Below are 21,025 nucleotides of genomic sequence, written 5' to 3' on the forward strand. Positions count from 1 at the left end.
TTGATAAATTGACAATGTTTCTGGATGTGGGCCTGTGCTGTGACTGTCTGTTGGACTGGGCTGTGACTATCTCTTTGTTGGATTGGGCTATCCCTTTTCTGGATGGGGATGTTTCCTATCTGGATTCGGCTGTCACTTTGCTATATGGGGATGTCTCTTTGCTACATGGGGATGTTTTTCTTGCTGGATTAGGATGTTTGTTTCTTTGCTGTATATATGGGGATGTCTCTGCTGGGTTAAGCTGTCTCTTTTCTAGGTTGGGATGTCCTTGTTGAATATATGGGGATTAAGGATGAGCTCCGGCATGTTTTGCTTACTCCTTGTGCAGAGCCCGCCAGGAAGTCGGCTGTGCTAATCACAGGCAGTGAGACATTGCCCCGATGTGCGGCTGCAAAGATCGGGCAATGTCTCACTGCCTGTGATTAGCGCAGCGCTGCGCCGACTTCCTGGCGGGCTCTGCACATGGAGTATGCGAACACACCGAAGCTCATCCCTAATGGGGTATCCTATTGCTGGATGAGGATGTCTCTTTGCTGGATTGGGCTGTCCTTTTGCTATATGGGGATGCCTCTTTGCTGGATTGGGATGTCTTTTTGCTGAATATATGGGGCTGTCTGCACTGGATTGGGCCAGCTCTTTGCTGGATCGGGCTGTCTTTTTGCTGAATATATGGGGCTGTTGGATTCTGTGGGATGGCCAGTGGAACAGCCAGTGGGCGGGTCATGGAAAATGTTGGTGGTCAGGCCGGGGGGGGGGGGGCAGCTAAATTTGATCTTAGAAAGTTTATGGTTAAGTGATATACTTTATAGGCAAATTTAAGTTAGGAGATGATTATCATATCCGTGCTCACATGGTAATCACATGGTTTTGTAAATAAAGCATTAGGATTGGCATTAGGGTTATCATTATGGTCATCATTAAGATAGTGTTATATTTGGCTTTCGAGTTAGGGTTAGCATTTGTTTCAGAAATGGAGAGTGTAATAGGTGTGACAAACCAGTAATCATAGAGTCCAAGTAGAATATAAATTATTTGTAATAGGGTAGGATAACATAGCCAATGCATTTGCTCTGATGATCCCCTCTTCATCAGGGTTACAACACACAAGCAAAAGAACAAAAGGTCCATATGATAAAATATGGCTAAACGTATTACTGTATAATTTACAATAAAGTATATGAATAAATTATAGTAATGTATTTTTAAATATTCTATTAGTTATAAGTTAATGAAAAACTGTTATACCAAAAGAGGAATAACTCATTATTTTAACTTAAAAACAATAATTATGATGACTTTGGTTAACCATAATTGGGATAAAACTAGCTTGGAGCTATGGTACATAATAACATTTCACATTTAAAAAAATACTCAAAATATATGCAGTAGAAAGGGTCAGCATTATTAGGGTTAGGGTTGTGGAAAGCTTTAGAGTTATCTTTAGAGTTAGGGTTCCTGGCATCATGTTCTCAGTTAATGGGTGGCCATTTTGGCACAATATGTCCAGGAGAGTTTAAATATAATTTTGTAACATTATTTTTTGCTAGCTTAATCCTAAATTTTTTTAAAATAACCAAAAAAAACATAATTTTACCTTCTCAATTCGCTTCAGTACATTCGGCCAAAACGACAAACTCACAACTTCACTCATCCTTATACTCCACTATATAAACATCTAAAAGAATAGATTTAGGCACCCGGGTTTCAGAGGGGTGGCACATTTTTAGAACGTTGCTCTAGAAGCCCCCTTGTTCTTAACAACATTATATGGGGGAGATATATGATTGATCATCACATGGATAAAAAACTGTGAAGTACACAGCTACCTTGGCTGTTATAAACTGTGACTCTTTGACAGATTGGCATTAGGAAATTGCTGCAATGCACGACACATGTTAGTGGTCACCCAGGACAATGCTCCTCTTGGACAAAAACTGAAATACGAGACAAACCCTGGCAAAAAAATTGCAATAACAGAGGAAATCTTTCGAATGCTGCCAAAGGTAAGTCGTTCATCATGCATTATTTATTTGATCATTTTTTTTAAATGTTTGTTACATTTATATTAATTGTTTATTTTAACAAATTTGTTAATGTTGTCTACACCAGTGTTTCTCAACTCCAGTCCTCAAGGCACCCCAACAGGTCATGTTTGCAGGACTTCCCTCAGATGAAACGGCTGTGGTAATTACTAAGGCAGTGAAACTTATCAAATCACCTGTGCAAAATAATGGAAAACCTGAAAACATGACCTGGTGGGGCGCCTTGAGGACTGGAGTTGAGAAACACTGGGCTACATAATAGAACATACTAAACATACTAAACATACTAAATATGACTAGTTGTAGCTATGGACTCATGCTGAAGGTTGGGGTCTAAGAAGTTTCAAACCTTTCCCAGAGCACTGCAAGATGGTAAGTCAAAGAACACCTCTTGAAGATTAACCCAGCTTTGATAGCCAAAATACACTCGCCTTTTGAGCAACATTTGTCAAGTCATCGATTATACTGAGAATTTCCATACAAATGTTCTTATGAGCATTTGGTCGAATATCTAATAGTATATGGCCAACTTTACAATTTATAGTGTACAGCAGCAGCCAAGTTTAAAGAGGCCATCTCGCCAAACCATTCATTTCAACAATAGTCTTCTAATAAGATGTGTATTTTATGCATGTTGTTTAACTGTAAAAATCTCCCTTGTGTAGACATCCAAAAGCCCTAAAACTCCTGCAGAATATTACCATTTTGTGAGGTCAGCAGCCTCCACTGGCTCACCAGAGTATTCTCCTTCGGTCCTTCCATGGCTGCTACATAAAAGGTGCTGTAGGGAGGTGGGGGGGGGGGGGGGTGTAGTTTAGCCAGCAAAGAAACTTTAAATACCCCAGGTGGGGAGAGAACTGTAGGGGCTGTGATATATATACAGATATATAGAAATATATATGTATAGATGTATCTATAGATATATATATTTATATATTTACACATTTTAAAGTCATTATAGATTCCCATTTATTCTGTGTTTTTAGATTTCTCCATTCCTCAGGAAGCCCTTCGAGACCTGTGCTGTGGTTGGAAATGGTGGCATTTTACAGAACAGTCTCTGTGGGGAAGAAATTGATAGAATGGATTTTGTGTTCAGGTGAGCAATGGACAGTGTTGGGTAGGTAGGTTGGTAGATTGTACAATATACAGCATTAGAATGTACAGTGGACCATAGCAAATTCTCAGCCTGGGTTATGTGGTCTACCTCAAACAAAGGAATACCTCAGGGGCTTGCCCCATTATAGCCAAGCCTTCACTGAAACATGGGGAGTCTGAACCTGTAAAGCCAACTCCATAATGGCAACTGCCATACTTATTTTTGGTGAGTGAGAAATGCCATTAAAGAAAAGTCTTATGCAGCGTACACACGTTCGGATTTTCTGATGGGAAATGTTCGATGGGAGCTTGTCAGACATTCCAACCATGTGTGGGCTCCATTGGACATTTTCAGTCAGAATTTCCAACAAAATTTGAGATCTGGATCTCAAATTTTCCGACAACAAAATCCGTTGTCGAAAATTCTGATCATGTGTACAGAATTCCAACGCACAAAGTTCCACGCATGCTCGGAATCAAGCAGAAGAGCCGCACTGGCTATTGAACTGAAATTTTCTCGGCTTGTTGTACGTCACCACGTTCTTGATGTTCGGAATTTCTGACAAGATTTGTGTGACCGTGTGTATGCAAGACAAGTTTGAGCCAATATCCGTCGGAAAAAGTCCATGGATTTTGTTGTTGGAATGTGCGATCATGTGTACGAGACATTATAGTGCTTCTGATCATTAAAATGTCTCCTTTTTGGTAACGATATATAATATATATATATAGGGTCTCCAATGCAAATGCCTTCTTTTGGGGCTATGGCTTGGAAAGATGGCTCTGTCTGTGGGGGATTTCTAGGAGGTACATTGACTCAAGAGGATACATTGAGTGAGGCCATGCATCATCGGCCTGGCATCAACAGACTCCAGAACCCTTTTGAGTTCAGAAGCCACAAAGAACACCTCTCTAGAAAGTACAGTGCTATCTCATATATTGAAACATATGGCATATTTCAGGTTTCCTTTAACACAACAGTCACATGATCTGAATATTTGAGAGATAAACCCACATCCAGGTTAACCACATATGTCTACTGGCAGACCACTTTTGAGAGAAGACAACTAAGAGGCAAGATTTAAAAACTTGGTACAATTGCCCTTACTCTCTCCACCACAATCCTCCAGAGATAAGCATCATTCAGAGCGCCCGGGCCTAGGAGAAAGAAAAAGAAAATCTCCCCAGTGTGACATAGATGGCAAAAACAGAACTTGGAATAAGAGGCAATTTCTCCTCACTTTGTAGCATTTACCTTTTATTTCCTTTTGCGTTTTTGGAATCGGAAGTGACAATTCCCCAACAGAATACAGGCAGCAATAAATATACTAACACTGGTTTTAACACTTCCCTTATCTACACAGAAGTAAAGAGAAAATCTTTGGTCATGTCTTGTATCATAAAGGAAACAAGGAAAAATAAAAGTAAGACATATACAGTTGTGCTCAAAAGTTTACATACCCTGGCAGAATTTATGATTTCTTGACCATTTTTCAGAGAATATGAATGATGACACAAAAACGTTTCTTTCACTCATGGTTAGTGTTTGGCTGAAGCCATTTATTATCAATGAACTGTGTATACTCTTTTTAAATCATAATAACAGAAACTACCCAAATGACCCTGATCAAATGTTTACATACCCCAGTTCTTAATACCATGTATTGCCCCCTTTAACATCAATGACAGCTTGAAGTCTTTTGTGGTATTTGTGGATGAGGCTCTTTATCTTCTCAGATGGTAAAGCTTCCCATTCCTCTTGGTAAAAAGCCTCCAGTTCCTGTAAATTCCTGGACTGTCTTGCATGGACTGCACATGTGAGATGTCCCCGATATGGAGGTCAGGAGACTGCGGAACCTTTGCTTTATTCTGCTGTAGCCAATGATAGGTTGACTTTGTTTTGTGTTTTGGATCATTGTCATATTGGAATGTCCAAGTACTTCCCATGCACAGCTTCCTGGCTGGTGAATGTAAATGTTCTTCCAGTATTTTTTGATAAAATACTGCATTCATGATGATAGGTTGACTTTGTTTTGTGTTTTGGATCATTGTCATATTGGAATGTCCAAGTTTACATACCCTGGCAGAATTTATGATTTCTTGACCATTTTTCAGAGAATATGAATGATGACACAAAAACGTTTCTTTCACTCATGGTTAGTGTTTGGCTGAAGCCATTTATTATCAATGAACTGTGTATACTCTTTTTAAATCATAATAACAGAAACTACCCAAATGACCCTGATCAAATGTTTACATACCCCAGTTCTTAATACCATGTATTGCCCCCTTTAACATCAATGACAGCTTGAAGTCTTTTGTGGTATTTGTGGATGAGGCTCTTTATCTTCTCAGATGGTAAAGCTTCCCATTCCTCTTGGTAAAAAGCCTCCAGTTCCTGTAAATTCCTGGACTGTCTTGCATGGACTGCACATGTGAGATGTCCCCGATATGGAGGTCAGGAGACTGCGGAACCTTTGCTTTATTCTGCTGTAGCCAATGATAGGTTGACTTTGTTTTGTGTTTTGGATCATTGTCATATTGGAATGTCCAAGTACTTCCCATGCACAGCTTCCTGGCTGGTGAATGTAAATGTTCTTCCAGTATTTTTTGATAAAATACTGCATTCATCTTGCCATCAATTTTGACCAAGTTTTTTGTGCCTTTGTGGCTCACACTTCCCCAAAACATCAGCAATCCACCTACGTGTTTCACAGTAGGAATGGTGTACCTTTCATCATAGGCCTTGTTGACTCCTCTCCAAATGAAGCGTTTATGGTTGTGGCCGAAAAAGCTAAATTTTGGTCTCATCATTCCAAATAACTTTGTGTCAGGAGGTTTGAGGCTCATCTCTGTGCTGTTTGGTGTATTGTAAGTGGGGATAATTTGTAGTATTTGTGTAGTAATGGCTTTCTTCTAGCGACTCGACCATGCAGCACATCATTCAAGTGCCTCCTTATTGTGCATCTTGAAACAGCCACACCACATGTTTTCAGAGTCCTTTATTTCACCTGAAGTTATTTGTGGGTTATTCTTTGCATCCCAAACAATTTTCCTGGCAGTTGTGGCTGAAATTTTAGTTGATCTACCTGACCCTGGTTTGGTTTCAACAAAACCCCTCATTTTCCACTTCTTGATTAGAGTTTGAACACTGCTGATTGGCATTCTTAATTCCTTTTTATATCCCTTTCCTGTTTTATACAGTTCAACTACCTTTTCCCGCAGATCCTTTGACAATTATTTTGCTTTCCCCCACTGAGAATCCAGAAACGTCAGTGCAGCACTGGATGAAAGATGCAAGGGACTGTCAGGAGTCCAGAAACTCATTGACCTTTTATACACACACAATAATTACAAGCAAACAGATCACAGGTGAGGATGTACCTTTAGTAGTCATTCAAACCCCTTTGTGTCAACTTGTGTGCATGTTATCAGGTTAAAATCACCAGGGTATGTAAACTTTTGATCGGGGTCATTTGTGTAGTTTCTGTTGCGATTATGATTTAAAAAGAGTAAACACAGTTGATTGATAATAAATGGCTTCAGCCAAACACTAACCATGAGTGAAAGAAAAGTTTTTTTGTGTTATCAATCATATTCTCTGAAAAATGGCCAAGAAATCATAAATTCTGCCAGGGTATGTAAACTTATGAGCAGAAATTAAACTATTTATACTGCCTATTTATTATTCAACTTGGTGTTTGAAATGGCTATAGCCTGGTCACATAGGTTTACTATACATTGTTGAACTTTGCTCATTGTCTGACGATTTGTTATCAGTTCCAGAAAAAAAATTGCCGCAGAAGACAGTAAAATTGCATTAAGTAATTTACATAATTTTTACTTTTTTTTTCTCTAATCTGTTACAGGCTTAATCTGCCACCTCTAAAACTGGCTAAAGACGTTGGCACAAAGTCCCATCTCATCAGTGCCAACCCAAGTATTCTGGTAGAAAAGTGAGATTCTTTTCTTTAACATAGGAGTTTTGAAAGAAAATGCCCCTTTTTAAGATATACTATAACATTGTTCCCCCACCACCTAGGTCTAGGGATTGGCTGCTAGACCTAAGTGTCTCTTTTAAGTAAAAATATATTATTCATATGTATACATCTGTAAATGTGTGCATTTAAATAATTTTGGTCTTTGAAGTGTATCATAATTTACTTGTATGCAATACTGTCCAATTATTCAGCTAGGAAGGAGGGCTAGAAGGGTAAGGGGAGGCAGGGCGGGAGCTGATTATGGAACACTGGGAGAGAAGCACAGGTGGAATTATCACCTATTCATGTGCACTGATGCCTGGGGCCTAGTACAGGTTGAAGTTGCCCATGCCATTTATCAGTTCCAGGACCTCAGTGACTGGACTCCAGCTGGAGTACTTCCATTCAGTTCTGGCACCTAAGCTCCAAGGGTGTCTGCAAAGATCTGGCACTGATGTCACTAAGAAGAGTCAATACCAGCATCAGCATTTTGCTCTCTGTTTTTGGTCAGTAACCACTGAGCACCAGTGGATAAGGACCCTTCTTCCACCGGTACTAATGACAGAGGACCCTTCTCCCACTGCTATTAATAACAGCCCCCCCCCCCCCCCCATATTAGTGGAGCCTTTTTTCCACTGACCTAAATCACAAGGGACCCTTACCCCACTGACACCAATTATGGGGGAAACATCTCCCACTGGCACAATTTACCTTTTTTACACGGACACCAATCGTAGGGTGTCCTTTTCTCTCTGACATTAGTAATAGAGGACCCTTCCCCCCCACTGACATAGGGTGCCCTTTTCCCACTTACACCAATGACAGGGGTCCTTCTCCCACAAACTGTAATAATAAGGGCCTTTCTCTTACTGATACCAATGATAGGGGTCCCTTCTCCCACTGACATAGATTATATGAGGCTCTTCTCCCACTGGCATTAAATATAGGACCCTTCTTCCACTGGCACAGTGATAGGTATCCTTCTCCCAAAGATACAAATGATAGGGAGCCCTTCTGTCACTGATGCCAATAAGGGGCCCTTCCTTCACTGGCACCAGTGAAAAGTCCTATCTTCATTGATATGATATCGGGCCATTCTGCCATTGACACTAATTATAGGGGGCACACAGTGTTTGTTACAGCAAAAAGTAGGAAAGGTGTGTCTAAAGTTGGAATGGCTCAATAGACATGGTTAATCTTTATTAGTATGTGAGCAAGGTAATTCAATTTAATCACATAGCCATGGCAAGAGACGATTTGGCTCTTCTTGCTTTAGAGACCAAGAGTTCCACCATTGAAATAGAAGAATTAATTTATGTTTCTATGGTGACCAAGGGCAATTGAGGAATACACCCTTGCCATAAGAAGCACAGGATCCACCCAACTACCACAGTGATGGATGGATCAATATATTGCCACAGTGACAGCATCAGCGAGTTTGGCCCCATTTCCAGCATAATCAAAGGATCCGCCTCAATGTTATAGTGATAGTAAATCCTAGCCTCTTACCATAGCAACAAATGTACTGAACCAATTGGTGCAACCCAAGTGCCCTATCAGCTGAGCAATTAGGCCTGTTGCCATGATAACTGAGCAATCAGGCACATTGCCATGGTGACTGAAGTATAGGGCCTATTTTTATGGCAATGTAGAGTTCGAATCCATTAGTATGGCAGCAGAGGATTGTCCTTATTACCATAGTGACAAACTAGCCCATTGCCATGACAAATTTAAGAATATTTACTTTTAATGGCAATGGAGGGACTAGTACTGTAGCTCTTGTTGACTAAGTGATCAAGCCAGTCCATTTTTTTGGGGTGGTTTTTGATGGCGTGCAGGATTTCCATTTATTTTTCATTTGTAAAGTTAATAAACTTTGGTTCTCTTATTGACTTCTTCATTGTTGAAGATTTGGCAGGCTCTATGGAAGACGGAAGCATTTCATCGACCTTGTCAAAGGTTACGGTTCTGCAATGATCATATTGCCAGCCTTCTCCTATGTCCACAGTACAGATGTTTCTTTCCGAGTTTTGTACTCTGTTGAAGACTTTAATTTGGAAAACAAAGTTGTGTTCTTCCATCCGGAGTATCTCAAGAACCTTTCCATCCACTGGAAAAAGATGGGCGTTAAGGCCAGGCGCCTATCTTCAGGATCTATGTTAGTAAGTGCTGCAAGTGAACTTTGCAACAAGGTGACCCTCTATGGGTTTTGGCCATTTCCTAGGGACCCAGAAGGGACTGTTATCCCACACCACTATTATGATAACATACACCCCAAACCTGGTTTCCATTCCATGCCGGATGAGTTCTATATCTATATGAAGATGCATTCAAAGGGAGCGCTCTATCTGCAAGTTGGGAAGTGTTAAATTTTGATATTTGGAGTTCAAAATTTCATTTGAATACTTGTATATGCTTTGATTTACAGTTGCAGTCATGTGCCATTAAAAATCTATTTACATTGTGTACCCAACTGTTTCGTTGTTTTTCCCGATTTTAACTAGAAAATTTATAAACGGGGCCATAGCCAATGCCTCTTTTTCCTAACGATCCAACATAACATTTTGCTGATGCACTGTATAACCAAACGTTTGTGGATACCTAAGCTACCCTTCTGATCAAAAGTATGGACTCCAGAACAACATACTCAAAAAGGAGCACCTGCACAGGGCCGTGTTTCATGCATCCTTGTGAAGGCAGCCCACTGATGAAGTGTTTGCGCAACCCATATGGATGTCAACTTGGGACAGTGACGTTGTCCATGCAACCTCTGTGTCCCAATAGACATCAGAAGGACTGCCTGTGAAGGGATGCACAAAACACCTGTGCATCACATAAACACAGCCCTGCATAGGCGTATGGTATTGTATACACAGTGTGAACAAGGCCTAACCCATCAACGCTCTATCCAAACAATGATGCCATGGACCTTGTAATCCTAAAATGCATTACCAATCTGCTGCTTGTGGTATTATAAGGTAGCAAGTTACTCACTCCTGTGCATTGAGCTCATCTCCTGTACATTGGGCACCATTTTACAAATGTATGTCCCATTCTCAAAAAAGATTCTGTTTGCAATAACAGGTGTATTTGCTACTATTTCTATGGTATCCATCCCTGGTGATCTACTGGTTGAGCTACACCCCTTTGCCATGGTGGTCGAAGATTGCTACTTCATCCTTGAGATCCTTTCTATTGGTGTGTTCACCATGGGATTCATCAGTTGTCATGATGATCTAGCGGTTAAGATACACCATGTTGTGCCGTTTGCCATGACAGAGGTATCCACTCCATCCCTGTTGCCATGTCAGTCTAGCAGTTAAGATAGAAAAACAAAGAAAAGGTGCCTCTAAGTGTAGAATTAAAAGCTGTTTAATTTCCCCAAAAAGGGTTAAAAACACTTACAAGATATGTAGACTGGCAGAGCATATCAATAATATCCATGTAGGTGGTCCAGGGGATGCCAATTGGAAAACCAGCAGGGAGCTCCAAGAGAACTGAAAGGCCAGCCCGCAATCACAGTCTCAAAACATGAGGATCGGGGCGTGGCCGGCCAGCGCAGAAGATGGACGCTTAAGAACAGAGCTCCGTCGTGAGGGGAAATAACGGAACGTTTTGGATCCGAACGAGACCGCAATTCCGTCCAAAAACATTACCAAATAGGGAACGGACATTCCGTGTAACGATGTCACGTAAAAGAATGGGTGAATACCGACCGAAAAAACTTACAACACTAATGTACGCTCCCAAAGAACAGGTCAGTGAGACCCAAAATGGCGCCGACGGCATTTCAGCGCCTCAGAGACATTACACCGCTCTCTCCTCAGAACAGCAGGAGAATACTATTAAAGGGGAAACACCTAAATCCCCTACTCAGAATACCAATACTGACTCTTTGTTAAATAGTCCAGCCAGAGCAAAAATGAGGATAGATACATTAATAGTACAGCCTCATTCACAAATACTGCAGTCCCAGGCTTCTAATTCTCTACAAATTAACCAGGCCTTACAATCTCCTATGGAATCATTTCCCACATCTGGACAACCAGTTATAGACACTACATTGAAGGAAATGCTAATTTCGCTACACTCCTCATTAGTCTCAGATTTGTCAAACCTATTTCATAAATTGAGTACCGAAGTGAGCTCATTAGACAATAGAGTCTTCACTATAGAAAGGGGAATGACAGAATGTTCTCATACAGTGAATGATCTCATTGATGCTTATGATGAGGTAAAAGAAGAACAGGAATGGGTCCGTACTAAACTGGCCGATTTGGAAGACCGTTCAAGACGTAACAATGTCAAATTACGAGGTGTCCCTGAAAGCATTTCTACACCAGATTTGCCCAAATATGCAAAAGACTTAATTCGCACAATTTTACCGGATATTACCCCAAGAGACTTGATAATTGATAGAATTCACAGAATTGCAAAACCACAACATTTGGCAGCTTCAGTACCAAGAGATATACTTATGAGGATTAGTGATGGCCGAACGGTTCGCCCGGTGGTCGTTTCGCGGCGAATTTTGGTCGTTCGCGGTCCGCTCGTTCGCTCGCCTTTTGCCGTCGTTCGCCCCGGCGGACTTGCGTGTTTAATGTGTAAAAGAACTTTGACCTATGATGACATGTCTATCATGGGGTACAGGACAGCCAATTGAGACATGACAGCACATGGACACTTGGACATTCCCCCTAACCTATAAATACACCCGATCCGGTGGCCATTTTACATTCTTTCTTCTGTCACTATAGGGAAAGGTTGCTGTGTGGAGTAGGGACAGATAAAACGCTAGCTATTTGGTACACAAAAGTTATTTTCAGGACTGGTATAGGTGTTGGGTGTATATAGGTTTGCTGTGCTACTGATTCTTGCAGCAGCCTGAGTGTCTTTTGTCAGTTTAGAGAAAGGGAAAGGACGGTGTGTGCTACAGGGACAGCCAGATTAGTCGTCATCATCATCATCATTAGCTGTTACTATCAGGTCCACAAAAGAGCTGTTCCAGTAAGCACTAATCGTTCCAGTCTACTCTTTTTTGCCACTTTGTATAGGGACAGGAAGGAAGCAGTGTTGTCAGGCAGTGAGGGTCAGTTTAAAGACTTGCTGTTACTATTAGTTCCACAAAGGTTCTTTTCAGGACTGGTATCAGTGGTACGGTAATAGGCTTGTACACGTATAATATTCTTTCTTCCAAATATAGAAAGAATATTATACTTGACTGCTGCCCTTCTGCTGCAGTCTGCTAAACATTCACAACTCACTTGTTCCACAAAGCTCTTTATCAGGACTGGTAACTTGGTCTGTGTAGGGTGCTACAGTACATAGGGTTGAGTGCGGTACAGTCTGCTGTTCTGCAAGGACCACTATCGGTCCACAATAGATAGGGTTGAGGTGCACCACTGCTGACCGCTGCCCTATACTGCAGCAGTCCTTCATTGGTATAGGGACTGAAGTACAGTCTGCTAATCACTAACACACAACCTGCTTGGTCCACAAAAGTTCCCATAAGGACTGGTAACTTGGTCTAGGGTGCTACAGTACATAGGGTTGAGTGCGGTACAGTCTGCTGTTCTGTAAGGACCGCTATCGGTCCACAATAGATAGGGTTGAGGTGCACCACTGCTGACCGCTGCCCTATACTGCAGCAGTCCTTCATTGGTATAGGGACTGACGTACAGTCTGCTAATCACTAACACACAACCTGCTTGGTCCACAAAAGTTCCTATAAGGACTGGTAACTTGGTCTAGGGTGCTACAGTACATAGGGTTGAGTGCGGTACAGTCTGCTGTTCTGTAAGGACCGCTATCGGTCCACAATAGATAGGGTTTAGGTGCACCACTGCTGACCGCTGCCCTATACTGCAGCAGTCCTTCATTGGTATAGGGACTGAAGTACAGTCTGCTAATCACTAACACACAACCTGCTTGGTCCACAAAAGTTCTTATAAGGACTGGTAACTTGGTCTAGGGTGCTACAGTACATAGGGTTGAGTGCGGTACAGTCTGCTGTTCTGTAAGGACCGCTATCGGTCCACAATAGATAGGGTTGAGGTGCACCACTGCTGACTGCTGCCCTATACTGCAGCAGTCCTTCATTGGTATAGGGACTGAAGTACAGTCTGCTAATCACTAACACACAACCTGCTTGGTCCACAAAAGTTCCTATAAGGACTGGTAACTTGGTCTAGGGTGCTACAGTACATAGGGTTGAGTGCGGTACAGTCTGCTGTTCTGTAAGGACCGCTATCGGTCCACAATAGATAGGGTTGAGGTGCACCACTGCTGACCGCTGCCCTATACTGCAGCAGTCCTTCAGCGGTATAGGGACTAAAGCCCCGTACACACGAGAGGACTTATGTCCGACAGACTTCCGAAGGAGTTCTGCCGTAGTTCCGACAGAGTTCTGACGGACTTTTCGGGTGAGCGGACTTGGCCACACACAATCACACTAAACTCCGACGGATTCGAACGTGATGACGTACGACTGGACTCGAATAAGGAAGTTCATAGCCAGTAGCCAATAGCTGCCCTAGCGTCGGTTTTAGTCCGTCGGAATAGGATACACATGAGCAAATTTTTCGAAGGGACCGGGTCCGGCGGAGTTCCGTCGGAAAAATTTGAAGCATGTTCCATATTCTAAAGTCCGTCAGACTTTGATGAATCAAAAGTCCGTTGCAGCCCACACACGATCGAATAGTCTGACGGAATCAGTCCGTCGGACTTTGGATGTTGAAAAGTCCGCTCGTGTGTACGGGGCATAAGAGTTTTGTCACAGGGTGATTTAAAAAATGACAGGCAGAGGAAGAGGCAGGCCCTTCCGCAGGGGTGGTAGGGGTAGGGCAGGAGCAACAGCCTTGAGCCAAAGTGGGAAGTTGCAGAAGGTGCGTTCAATTACTTTAAAGGACGCACCAGACTTGGTTGAGTGGCTCACTCAGCCTTACTCTTCTGCACCCTCCTCATCCTCTCGATCTGCACCCTCTTCTTCACTCTCTGCTATGTGCACCCCCAAAGACACTACCACCAACAACACCACCACCACCCCCACCACCACATACCTTCCGCTTGAGTCACAGGAATTATTTTCCGATCCATATCAAGAGGACATTTCTGATGCGCAGCCACTCTTGGTATTGGATCAGGAAGAGGAGGTAGCAACAACCGCTACTCAGCAGTCTGACGACAGTACCCAGATCAGCCCAAGGAGGAGGTTGGTCCCCGGTGTTGCTGCCTACTCCGAGATCTCTACTTATAGCGGTGGGGAAGGTGACGTTGATGATGACGTGTCTAGTGATGTCACGTGGGTGCCCACAAGAGAGGAAGAGGAGGGGAGTTCAGAGGGAGATATGGACCAGTAGATAGGGAGGAGAAGCAGGAATAACTTACATTGCACAGGAGGGACAAAGCAGACTTCAAATGTATCAGGAGCGAGTCATCGACCATGTACGGTCACATCTGGCGCTCCCAGGACACCGGCACATGGCTCCGCAGTGTGGGCTTTTTTTAACGTGTCCGCTGTTGACAATAGCGTTGCCATCTGCAATCTTTGCAGTCAACGCATTAGTCGCGGTAAGCCCAACACTCACCTAGGGACGACCGCCTTAAGAAGGCACATGAGCAGCCATCACGAGCCCAGTGGGAGCAACGGAACACACAAAGCCACACTACAGGCTCTCACCGTCCAGCCTCGTCTTCTACTTCTCCTTCTCCTCTCTCCTCACAATTGTCCTCCACTCCACCTTCCATCACGCCAAGCTCACGTTTGTCTGCAAAAAGGCAGGCTTCCGTGGGCCTAATGTTCGAGCGTAAAAAAATGATGAACGCCGGATAACCCTCTTGCCCAACGGTTGACGGCTGGCTTGTCAGAACTGATAGCCCGCCAACTACTGCCATATAAACTGGTGGACTCGGAGGCCTTTCGCAAATTTGTGGCCATTGGAACACCACAATGGAAGGTCCCAGGAAGGAAGTATTTCTCAGAGAAGGGCATCCCAGAGCTATATGGCCATGTTCAGCGGCAAGTGAATGTATCTCTGGCACACAGTGTCGGTGCCAAGATACATCTGACCACAGACACGTGGTCTAGCAAACACGGGCAGGGAAGGTATATCACTTTTACTGCCCACTGGGTGAACCTTCTGACGGCCGTCAAGCATGTAACCCGTGGCACCCGTGTAGATTTGGTTTTACCGCCACGGATTGCATGCAGGCCTGACTCTTCTTCTCCTCCTCCTCCTACTCCATCCTCCTCCCTCTCCTCCTCAGCTGCCTCCTCCTTTTCCGCTGCTAGCGTCTCTCCCGCTGCACCGCCCAAGCTCCCCAGAACCTATTCCACATGCCAGGTGAGACGTTGCCATGCCGTGCTGCGTCTGTTGTGCCTGGAAGCCAAGAGCCACACTGGCCCGGCACTCCTTTCAGCTTTGTGTTCACAGGCAGATCAGTGGCTAACACCGCTCAATTTGACAGTTGGTAAAGTGGTGTGTGACAACGGTGCCAATCTGCTTAGCGCATTGAAACAGGGCAAAATCACGCACGTGCCATGCATGGCACACGTCTTAAACTTGGTCGTGCAGCGATTCCTTGTCAAATACCCTGGGGTCCAGGACATCTTGCGGCAGGCAAGGAAAATCTCGGCCCATTTCAGAAGTTCTTACACGGCCATGGCTCGCCTTGCTGACATTCAGCGGCGACACCATCTGCCGGTCAGACGTCTTATTTGCGATTGCCCGACGCGATGGAACTCAACCTTCTATATGCTTGATAGGCTGCTCCAGCAGAAACGTGCAGTTAACGTCTACCTGTATGAACTCTGCGAAAGAAACGGTTCTGGGGAACTGGGGGTTTTTTCACCGCGCCAGTGGCTGCTCATGCGCGACGCATGCAGACTTCTGCGGCCATTTGAGGAGATCACCAAACTGGTCAGTCGCAGCCATGGCACCATCAGTGACATGGTACCTTATGCCTTCTTTATGGAGCGTGCATTGCGACGTGTCATTGATCAGGCTGTGGAGGAGCAGGAGCGGGAAGATGAGGAAGTCGCAATGCTGGATGAATTCCCAGGGGGGACTACTCTATCTGAGACAAGTGAACAACAGGAGTCTGAAGAGGAGTCAGAGGAGGATGGTGCCGAGGCGGATGAGGAGGAGTAAGAAGAGCGTGCTTTAAACCTTTCTGGGATCCCTGTTGTGCGTGGATGGGGAGAGGAGAATGAAGAGGACGACATTATCCTGGATGATGAGCAGGAGCCAGGCCACCACACCGCTTCCACTTTAGTGCAAATGGGGGCCTTCATGCTCCAGTGTTTTAATAGGGACCCCCGTATAAAAAGCATAAGGCTCAAGGACCAGTACTGGGTGGCAACGTACTTAGACCCCCGGTACAAACACAAAATGGCGGAAATGTTACCGCTGTCGCAGAGGTCTGTCAGAATGCAGCACTTCCAGGCCTTGCTTCGAGAAATGCTGCATTCTGCTTTTGCGTGCGCTGGCAGAGGAGCAATTCCCACTCCCAGAGAAGGATTTGCGGGTACCAATCCAACAGCGCCTGCAAGAAGAGGCCGGTTTGAAGATGTGTTGGTGACTTCGGATATGAGGTCATTCTTTCAGCTGACCCATCGACAGGTGTCATCCGGATCCAGCATCAGGGAACGCCTAGACCGTCAGGTGTCCGACTACATTGGGTTAACGGCCGATGTGGACGCTCTGAGGAGTGATGAACCCCTGGACTACTGGGTGGGCAGGCTTGACCTCTGGCCAGAGCTTGCCCAATTTGCAATCGAACTGTTGGCTTGCCGCTCATCCAGTGTCCTGTCCGAAAGGACGTTCAGCGCAGCAGGGGGGATCGTGACCGATAAGCGTACTCGCCTAGCTCACGACAGTGTTAAATACCTCACATTTATAAAAATGAATGAGGCATGGATCTCGGAGGAATTCAACACATGTGACCAGTAGACCATGTATATGTCTATAAACATATATGGGAAATTGTTCTGACAATTCAGGACTATGGAGCGCATGAAGGCAATGGAGGAGAGGGAAGGTCAGGGACCAGGGTAGGCAAAGAAGAGGGTGCAGGAGATGATCACCAGCAGCGTGACATACAGCAATGACACATGCACCGTGATAGAGGCATCTGACAACAGCACCGTGATAGAGGGCACTGACATCAGAAGCGTGACATACAGCACTGACATCAGCACCGTGATATACAGCACTGACAGCAGCACCGTGATAGAGAGCACTGACATCAGCAGCGTGATATACAGCACTGACAGCAGCACCGTGATAGAGAGCACTGACATCAGAAGCGTGACATACAGCAATGACACATGCACCGTGATAGAGGCATCTGACAACAGCACCGTGATAGAGGGCACTGACATCAGAAGCGTGACATACAGCACTGACATCAGCACCGTGATATACAGCACTGACAGCAGCACCGTGATAGAGGGCACTGACATCAGAAGCGTGACATACAGCACTGACATCAGCACAGTGATATACAGCACTGACAGCAGCACCGTGATAGAGAGTACTGACATCAGAAGCGTGACATTAAGCACTGACATCAGCACCGTGATATACAGCACTGACAGCAGCACCGTGACATTAAGCACTCACACCAGCACCGTGATATACAGCACTGACAGCAGCACTGTAAGCAGCCCCAGGAGGAAGTCAGCACAGCACAGGGATGGTGTGATCCCCTCATAATAAGCAGGCCCAGGAGAAACTCAGCACAGCACAGGGATGGTGTGATCCCCTCATAATAAGAACCCCCAGGAGGAAGTCAGCACAGCACAGGGATGGTGTGATCCCCTCATAATAAGCAGGCCCAGGAGAAACTCAGCACAGCACAGGGATGGTGTGATCCCCTCATAATAAGAACCCCCAGGAGGAAGTCAGCACAGCACAGGGATGGTGTGATCCCCTCATAATAAGCAGGCCCAGGAGAAACTCAGCACAGCACAGGGATGGTGTGATCCCCTCATAATAAGAACCCCCAGGAGGAAGTCAGCACAGGGATGGTGTGAACCCCTCATAATAAGAACCCCCAGGAGGAAGTCAGCACCGCACAGGGCTATCATAAGCAGCCCCAGTAGAAATATGACACCGCTCAACCTCTTCAAAGAGGAGGGTAGGGGCATATAGTACGGTGTGCTTTTTTGGGACAAGGAAGTGAGCCAAATGAAGAAAGAAGGTAGTGCACCTCAACCCTATGTATTGTGGACCAATAACAGTCCTTATAGAATAGCAGACTGTACCGCACTCAACCCTATGTACTGTAGCACCCTAGACCAAGTTACCAGTCCTTATAAGAACTTTTGTGGACCAAGCAGGTTGTGTGTTAGTGATTAGCAGACTGTACTTCAGTCCCTATACCAATGAAGGACTGCTGCAGTATAGGGCAGCGGTCAGCAGTGGTGCACCTCAACCCTATCTATTGTGGACTGATAGCGGTCCTTACAGAACAGCAGACTGTACCTCACTCAACCCTATGTACTGTAGCACCCTAGACCAAGTTACCAGTCCTGATAAAGAGCTTTGTGGAACAAGTGAGTTGTGAATGATTAGCAGACTGCAGCAGAAGGGCAGCAGTCAAGTATAATATTCTTTCTATATTTGGAAGAAAGAATATTATACGTGTACAAGCCTATTACCATACCACTGATACCAGTCCTGAAAAGAACCTTTGTGGAACTAATAGTAACAGCAACTCTTTAAACTGACCCTCACTGCCTGACACACTGCTTCCTTCCTGTCCCTATACAAAGTGGCAAAAAAGAGGAGACTGGAACGATTAGTGGTTACTGGAATAGCTCTTTTGTGGACCTGATAGTAACAGCTAATGATGATGATGATGACTAAACTGACTCTCCCTGTAGCACACACCGTCCTGTCCCTTTCTCTAAACTGACAAAAGACACTCAGGCTGCTGCAACAATCAGTAGCACAGCAAACCTATATACACCTAACACCTATACCAGTCCTGAAAATAACTTTTGTGTACCAAATAGCTAGCGATTTATCTCTCCCTACTCCACACAGCAACCTTTCCCTATAGTGACAGAAGAAAGAATGTAAAATGGCCACCGGATCGGGTGTATTTATAGGTTAGGGGGAATGTCCAAGTGTCCATGTGCTGTCATGTCTCAATTGGCTGTGCTGTACCCCATGATGGATGTGTCCTCATAGGTCAAAGTTCTTTTACACATTAAACATGTAAGTCCGCCGGGGCGAACGACGCCAATAGTCGAGCGAACGAGCGGACCGCGAACGGCCGAAATTCGCCGCAAAACGACCGCCGGGCGAACCGTTCGGCCATCACTAATTATCAGCACTTATTGTTACAATCCCGAAACCTGGGAAAGATCCAACCTCACCCCAAAATTTCAGACCAATTTCCCTACTTAACCTGGATCTAAAAATTTATGCTAAAACTATAGCTAGACGTCTAGTTTTCATTATGTCTGATCTAATACATAAAGATCAATTTGGTTTCATTAAAGGAAGACAGGCTCCTGACGCAACACGAAGAATGATAGATTTAATTCACCACGCAGAATCTACTGGAACGCCTTCTCTGCTTCTTTCTTTAGATGCTGAGAAGGCGTTTGATCGGGTACAGTGGACATATTTACAAAAAGTCCTATTAAAATTTGGATTTAAGGATTATATATATGGTGCTATTATGGCATTATATACACAACCATCAGCTCAAGTATTTTCCGCCAACATGCTTTCTCAACCATTTCAAATATCAAATGGTACACGCCAAGGTTGCCCATTATCACCTCTAATCTTTAATTTAGCTATGGAACCCTTGGCCGAACATATCCGCAAAGATTCTAAGATTACGGGAATAAACCTGAGTTCCACCTCTCATAAAATTAGTCTTTTTGCGGATGATATAATACTTCTATTAACAAATCCTACCTCATCATTAGCGGCAGTATGCGAAACATTGGAATGGTTCAGCCAAATATCCTTATACAAACTAAATACAACAAAATCTCATATATTGGATATAAAACTCAATGCTACCACCAGAAACCTTTTACAAGCTCAATACCCCTTTACATGGTCTGAAGATAATATTTCTTATTTGGGTATACAACTCACAAGATCTACAAAACATCTTTTTAAATCAAACTATAAACCCTTTCTGAATAAATTACGTACAGAATCCCTGAAGATTACTAAACTGGAACTTTCATGGACTGGAAGATTAGCAGCGTTCAAAATGATGCATTTACCTCAAATACTTTACCTATTTAGAACTTTACCAATCCCCATTCCTAAATATTTCTTTACATCCTTACAAAGGCTACTCAATCAATGTATTTGGTACGGAACAAAACCTAGATGTGCTCATTCCAAATTAAGAAATCACAAACTGGCGGGTGGGTCAGGCTCTATTGATTTCGAAGATTACTATATAGCAGTAATAATTGATCAATCTAAAGAATGGTTCCAAAACCCTCCAAGTAAACTCTGGAGTAACATCGAACATACCTTTCTATTAAGTCCCGGACTAAAGGACTGGCTTCTAAGCACTCCATTAGGGACTAAAATACCCAAAGATTTACCTCCTACCATGATTGCCACGACCAAAGCTTGGAAAATGTTAAACCAAGAAATACATTGTGAATCTAATATACCTCAAATGTCAATTCCTATCGAATCCTTACACCATTTATCACATGATCTATCTCTTCATCATTGGTCTCAAAAAGGCATCAATTACATAAACCAACTTCTTACAGGTACACAAATACAATCCCTCTCTGAGCTACAAAAACAATTTAACTTACTATATTCAGACATATCTACATATACCCTCCTACAAAATTGCCTCAACAAAATCAAACTTCCTTTATACAATATTTCGCCAACAATATGG

At 43.8% G+C, this 21,025-nt stretch overlaps 1 protein-coding gene across 1 annotated transcript in view; it reads left to right on the forward strand.

Annotated features, from left to right (window-relative positions):
- LOC143961321 (alpha-2,8-sialyltransferase 8E-like) overlaps positions 1–9,586 on the forward strand; it is a 31,968-nt gene extending 22,382 nt beyond the window's left edge. The window contains exons 3-6 of the mRNA XM_077470579.1: positions 1,859–2,003; positions 3,029–3,141; positions 7,010–7,096; positions 9,030–9,586. Of these exons, the coding sequence (XP_077326705.1) occupies positions 1,859–2,003; positions 3,029–3,141; positions 7,010–7,096; positions 9,030–9,489 (805 nt within the window). The 3' untranslated portion in view covers positions 9,490–9,586. The remainder of the gene's footprint in view (positions 1–1,858; positions 2,004–3,028; positions 3,142–7,009; positions 7,097–9,029) is intronic.
- Positions 9,587–21,025: the final 11,439 nt, after the last annotated feature.

Source organism: Lithobates pipiens, unplaced genomic scaffold (assembly GCF_037356315.1).
Source record: "Lithobates pipiens isolate NorthernLeopardFrog02 unplaced genomic scaffold, aLitPip1_a1.2 Scaffold_8, whole genome shotgun sequence".
Taxonomy (NCBI): domain Eukaryota; kingdom Metazoa; phylum Chordata; class Amphibia; order Anura; family Ranidae; genus Lithobates; species Lithobates pipiens.